The sequence below is a fragment of the Leuresthes tenuis genome, unplaced genomic scaffold (genome assembly GCF_036924035.1).
Source record: "Leuresthes tenuis unplaced genomic scaffold, fLeuTen1.0.hap1 SCAF_22, whole genome shotgun sequence".
NCBI classification, from domain to species: domain Eukaryota; kingdom Metazoa; phylum Chordata; class Actinopteri; order Atheriniformes; family Atherinopsidae; genus Leuresthes; species Leuresthes tenuis.
Window position 1 is genome coordinate 7,362,148 of NW_027325376.1, and position 6,667 is coordinate 7,368,814.

The following is a 6,667-nucleotide window of genomic DNA, read 5'->3' on the forward strand; positions in this document are numbered from 1 at the left end:
TTGTGAGACTGAGCTGAGATATAATATGTTGATTTCTAAAATGTATAAATGCTGCTCTGTGAATTTTATTTTTGCCTTTTGAGAGAATCTTGTCTGCTTTGCCTGTCATGATAAGCTAGCCAGCTGCATAATTGCCCCATGGGCATCATAGTAATGCCTCAGGTATCAGATATAAAGTGAATAAGCATATTCCCCAAAATGTCAAGCTGTTCATTATGATCAAGACTAGATTTTGATAATAAGTTTGTTAATAACACATAATCCTTATGTAAAATGCTGCATCCTGTAAAGATAGTATCCTAGCAGGGAAGAATGGACAACTTGCACAAAATGAGTTAAACTGAGGACGATTTGGATCTTATTCTATTTTTTCCCTTTTTGATAAACTGGCCATGTGAGTAACTTTTGTGCATGTAAAGAGCTTTTTCATTGATAATACACGATTTGTAAAAGCATTACAGCACACACCTGTGGGAAATAAAGAAAGACAGCACTCATGAATCAGGCTGGAAAAGCCTGTGAGAAGCCTGTAATGGAAACATTCTTCATGTTGAAGCTTGAGGAACTCCTGGTTGAGGATGTGCACTGCCATGACTGGCATACAACAGGACAATGAGACATAATGAGTGGTAGTAACAAACACGATTCACTTTGATATTTCCTTTGAGATTGTTACAGTGGGGCAGCAGCTCTGCTCCACACTTAAAAGGACTTTTTCCATGGCTTGCAGAGGATCTTCTGAAAGGCATGTCTGAAGTCCCGGTTGAAGATGGTGTAAATGGCTGGGTTTAGGGAGCTGTTACAGTAGCCAATCCAGAAGAAGAATTTGAAGAGTGGGTCAGGGATCTTACAGGAATCCCTACACACACCATACAGACTGTAGCTAAAGAAAAAAGGAAACCAACATACAACAAACACCCCCATAACCACAGCCAGGACAAATGTAAACCTTTTCTCTCTTGCTTGAGATACCTTTTTTCTGGCTACAGAGCTCCTGCGACGTTTCCTCCTAGAGGCAAAGAGATCCTTTGACTTGTTACTGACCCTGGAGATGCGAGTGGAGTGCTTGGAAAGGGAGCTTTTCTTTTGGCTGGCCTTTTTATCTTTCTGGGAATCCTGGCGCTGAGGTTTGTGACCTTTGCCCTCTGAGGAGGAGCTCTCTTCCATGTCAGCCTCGTCAGTCTGTTGCCCTATCGTGACTGTGCGCTGGCTGGGCGTGGGTGGGCACTGACAGTGGCCGTTCTCTCTCTCACCTTGGAATGGGGAGGATGCTTTACTCAGCCCGTTCTCAGTTTGTATGACACCATCTGGTCTGGGACTTTTTCCCGACATGCTTCTAGTTCTAGTTTTGGCCACCTGGTATATTCTGATGTACACCAGGATCATGATTAAGCAGGGCGCGAAGAAGGAGGCAATGCTGGAGGAGAGAATGTACCAAGTGTCATCATTCAGCACACACTGAGGCTGGGAGCTGATTTCATTGTTTCTGTCAATAGATATGAGTGGCGGGGAAGAGATGAACGCAGAAATAAGCCACACAATCAGGATGATGCACTTGATGCGCTTAGGAGTCCGCTTCAGGTTGTACTCTACAGCCTGCGTAACGGACCAGTACCGATCCAAGCTTATTGCGCACAGATGCACAATTGACGAAGTGCAGAACAAAACATCCAAAGCCAGATATATGCCACACCAAACTTTTCCAAAATACCAGTAGCCCATAAGTTCATTCGCAAGAGAAAACGGCATCACCAAAGTTGCGACCAGGATGTCCGCGGTGGCCAAAGACACCAGAAAAAGGTTCTGGGGGGCTTTCAGTGCCCTGCTCGTTAACACAGCAATAACCACAAGAATGTTTCCAACAACGGTAAAAATAATCAGAAAACTTACAAGAGCAGCAATGCCAGCTATCGCTGCTAAAGAATATCCACTGTCCAGGTTCCAGGAGGTATTCAAGTGGATCACCGTGAACGCGTCCACCCCGCTGGTGTTAAATGATTCCATACCGACTGTGTGCGCAGTCTGGGCTACTTGATTGTTGGCATAAATTCACATTCAGCCCTGGTACAACACGAAAGTCCATCAATAACGCGCGGCTCCACTGCTGATTTACAAATCTAACGACATGGATACGCGCGCATGAAAAGAGCCCCACTCCGCAGCTCCTTTGGGTGTTATTTGGAGCCTGATGGTCAGGTGAATCTGACGATAACTCGCTTGAACAAAAATAATAATTCCCCGCGTTATTTTCGTGTCGTTCTCCTGTTTGTTAGGAGTTGAGTGGCGTCCAGCCGTAGCTCGCCTTCCTCCTTCAGCATGGCGAGCTCTCGTTCTTAATAATGCCCCATGTGTTGTTCTCACATTCTCAACTCACCAACTGCTGCCCCTCCCCCGGCACACAATATTGTTTTAATGTTGTGGGAATGTGAAGGCCTGGAGAAAAGCTTTTATTTTAGCCAAGACCGAGGAATTTCCTTAAAGGTAGAATGTATATTAATTTATTTATTACGATTTGTTTCGATCTCAAAATATTACCATTTGCCGAATTAATGTGCAGCTTTTCTCTCCTCCTCTCAATACACTTTAACTCAGAGGTTAGCTGCGCTCACAATGAAGAATTTTCCTATTGAGCTGTTCCAGTAACCTTGAAGCAAGGAGACTGTCAAGTGTCTTGGGGTAAGACACAAATATGTGCGGAAAGTTCTCCAGAGAACTGAAAGATTACATCTTTATAGCTCTCTGTGTGCCAGCACTTTTGTAAAGATCAGGAGGGAGGAGTGAGAGTGGATGAGGTGAGCTGAGAGAAGCTGTGAGCTCATCAGCTGAGAGGCTGGCTGCTCAGGCAGACACCACTGCGTAAATCAGGTGTAGAGGATGGATCGGATTTTCAACTGTCTGGTGATTTTCATCCCTGCTTAGACACCTCCACTCTGATCGTGGATCAGTTTCATCATTGCTCATGCACCCACTTGTAAACGCGCTGGTTGGACTCCAACATCTGGCTGTGCAGTTGGAGGGTGCACAGCATCTGTTTTTATAATGTTGAGAGGTTGAAGATGCCAGCAGCTGACGTGTTTGTGTTGTTTTCTCTGTGTTCTCTGCCGTCAAAGCTTGATCCACGCAGGGGAGCTGAGTTATGAAAAGGAATGAAATATTTTTACGATGTATTTTTTTGCCAAGCAAACGTTTGCACTGGAAAAATTATTGAAATGTCATCTACCCATTTAATGTCCTCAAAAATCTGCTTTGTGCTGTGCATTATACTCCTCGAGTAAGCGTTGTGAAGATCATACTTTATTAGAGCCATGCACTTTAAATAAACCATGCATTCACTCACACTTGTGTTCCCACTGGCAAAAGATCAGGATTTCTTGTTATGCTGGACTGGACAGGACAAGGGGAAAAAATTATTTCTTGTTCGAATTAACAGCTAATCCCTGAGGTTCCCATGTTTTTATCCTAGAAATTTTCAAAAAGGGCATCTCCCCATGTGTGAATTATGAAACAATGGCTCCCTTGGCACAAATGTGAAAAAAAAAAACCTTTTGTGCTAAAGAGAAGATGAAAGCTGCATAACTACCCCAGGAACTAGGAGCTAAAATATACACGTAACCAAAGAAAAACGGGAAAAATATTCCAGTGACAAAAGTTATTATAGTAAAACAGTGATATCCTCTGCAGAAGAAAAGAAAAGGAGAATAAACTGTTTTAAAGCCACTTGCCCGCTAATTAGTGCTTGTTTGTTGTATGATGAAACTGACATGTGACCCAAAAGTAAAATGGATAACAAATGTGGACATTATACCTAGCTGTGACTTCCTTAAAACGTTAACATGGCGAAAACAAGGATTCTCCTGGCGACCGAACCAACTCTGCATCAAAGTTTGGACACACCTTCCCATTAAAAGGTGGGTGTGTCCAAACTCTTGACCACAATTATGGGGTTTGATAAGGAGCTCGCTGAATCCTTTCACATGCATCTGTGCCTGTGCTTGGTTTGTTTAAGTATCTCTCTATGCATCTATACCTTTGTCCGAATATGTATTAAAGCTAGTTTAAGCTTTAATTTATACCACAAAAGAATTTACACGCAATAAAGAGGAATACCAAGCGAAACTGCTTATAAATAGCGATGGGATTATTTTTCAGTTTATTTTCTCATGTAATTTACACAGATACTGACGTGAATATCTAGAAGTGAAGTATGTGGACCTTCAGAGGGACGACACTGTGCAGGCTGAGCGTTGTATCCATTGACATGGAATAAACCAAAGATAGACTTTTCAACTGATGATCCTTCATGGCACCTGCCGATCTCTGCAAATTCTCACCATTCAAACGCGGATTTTTGCTCGCGCCGATGGAGATGAATGAGGAAAAACTGATATATTGTGAGTTTTGAAAGCTAACAGAACTAAATTAAAAATGTATCTAAAAAATATGTTCCGGTTCAATATTTTTAAAAAGAAAACAAATAATCCAGAATCAGTACGCTCAAGAATAACTTACCGAAAAAAAAAGAACTAGCATCAAACGATGAAATATCTCTAGTATAATATTAAGTTACCCCCCCAGAGAGACTGCAACTGTATATATGAATGAATTACATCATATCCTCCGAGCATTTAAGATGAATCAAGTTGTTGCTCTAAATATTGAAAGGAATAATGAGACATTTCCTTTCTCAGTTGATTTAAAATATTCATAACTAACGTTAAACATAGAACAAAGTATCAATACACAGAAGAACATTTCTTTGATCGCATTCTTTTTCATCAAAGGTTCAATTTTTTAAAGACTTTTCTTTATCTAAACTGTTTTATTTCAAATAAGTGAAGTAAATGGAGATCATAGTTAAGAGATTTACTTGTAAGATGATCTATAATAATGAGGTGGGAAAGTATGTGAAACCTTGCTTTCAGTATCTGGTGTGATCTCCTGGTGCAGCAGCAAACAAACGCAAACGATTGCGGTTGCTGTTGATCAGACCAGCACAGCAGCTTGCAGTTTTAACTCAAACTCCCATACAAACAGCTCACTTCAAGTCTTTCCTTTCTGTTGGATTACTTTGTCTTTGTCTTTCCAGAACATTTCCAATTCCACTCTTCTTTTGACCACTTCGGTGGAGCAACGTGTGCACTTGTACTGTGATGGTGCATGTCATTACCTTTTCCTTTAGAATTGATTAGTTTGTCTCAGACTCCGTCAGTGTTTCACAGATAGGATAAGGCCCTTGTGTTGGAATTGGAGTGTTTTTTCTTGCTTAAGCAGAACATGTCCTCATTAAACCTAACTGTTTTGTTTTCATCAAACACAGGACTTCTGGTTCACCTTCATGAAACTTAGCAAACTGCAGACGGGATGCGTTGACGTTTCCTCTCTTTTCAGGCCTGCTCTGCACACCACTGATGTTCAGTGTTCTCCGGATGGTCGACCCATGACCATTAATAATATAAGAGAGGCTTTAGTTGTTTAGAAGTTGCTGCGTGTTGTTTAATGACCTCTCAGACTATGACACATCTTGCTGCTGTGATTATTTTTGTTGATCCACCTCTCCTGTAAAGGGCTCCGATGGTTTGTGCACAATCTGTCTGACTGTGGATAAGTGAAGTCCAAACTTTTCACAAATGGTTCTGTAGCTTTTTCCAACCTGATGAACTTCTCATAATTCTATTAATTCTACTTCCAGGTTATAGAGAAACAGATTGCATGTGTATATGAGTATCTGTGTGACTTTAAAAGCAGTGTCACAGTGTCACTAGAACACCAGATTATGCTCTTACGAACTTGTGCTATGAGGCAGGCCTTAACAGATGCATATTCTTCAAATAAACCTGAGTGCCCACTCGCACTTGATGAGAATGCAAACGCCAAAGTCTAAACAGCACGTAATACTGGATCTAAGAATCTATTTTTCATCTTGTGTGAAAATCTCATTATGACTTAAGACATAAGCATGCAGAGATTTGAAAATATTGAAAGGGGGTCATGATTGTAGGTAATATATGTTTGAGTGCTGATTATTGTTATTTTTCTTCTATGGGAGAGAAGAAGAAAGCACCAAGAAAAAGCTTAGAATTGATTAGACCTTATTTTCCACAAATTTGATGTTGGCCTCCAGTTTCCCCGTAACACTTTAGCTTTCTTCATTTTATGAAAAATAAGCTGCAGGACAAATTGAAATAGCGTTAAGAGTTTTTGCCTTTATTCCATCTCAGTCCTACTTTAAAGAATCGTTCCCTCTATGCTTGGTCTTCATAAAGACCATTTCTTGACTTGGGTCTCAAACTTTTTCTGACATGGTCGTCTATCCAACAGTTTCTATCAATCGTAAAAACAAACACAGGGAGATGAGTTCCCCTATCTTTGTCTAAAGTCTAACTAGACTACAGCTGAACTGTTGAAACTGTCCTCTGTCTTGCAAACCACTAAAATGTTTAGTCTATCAAAGTGCATTAATAAAAGAGGAGATGAGAAAAGCGGTAGATTATCAAACGTCTCCCAATTGTGAGTGTCGGAGGTTGCCATGGAGACGTTAGGTGCAACATTCAGTCTGATTCAGACTGAAAATTCACTCAAGATTTATTCTCAAACTGCAGCTTTTTGGAGAAATGCTCTAACATCTAATAGCACGGTTATGCAGCCGTGAGGACCACAAAGCATCAGT

The 6,667-nt window shown here is 41.0% G+C and overlaps 1 protein-coding gene across 1 annotated transcript; it reads right to left on the minus strand.

Annotated features, from left to right (window-relative positions):
• Positions 1-366: 366 nt before the first annotated feature.
• On the minus strand, positions 367-2,304 carry LOC140281878 (alpha-2 adrenergic receptor). The gene has a single exon (XM_072376380.1). The coding sequence runs from the start codon at positions 2,002-2,004 to the stop codon at positions 703-705; it is 1,302 nt and encodes a 433-aa protein (XP_072232481.1). The 5' UTR covers positions 2,005-2,304; the 3' UTR covers positions 367-702.
• Between the last annotated feature and the right edge of the window lie 4,363 nt (positions 2,305-6,667).

What these genes read in the sequence shown, in the direction of transcription:
- LOC140281878 (XM_072376380.1), bottom strand. Translation starts at nt 2,004, where the DNA reads ATGGAATCATTTAACACCAGCGGGGTGGACGCGTTCACGGTGATCCAC.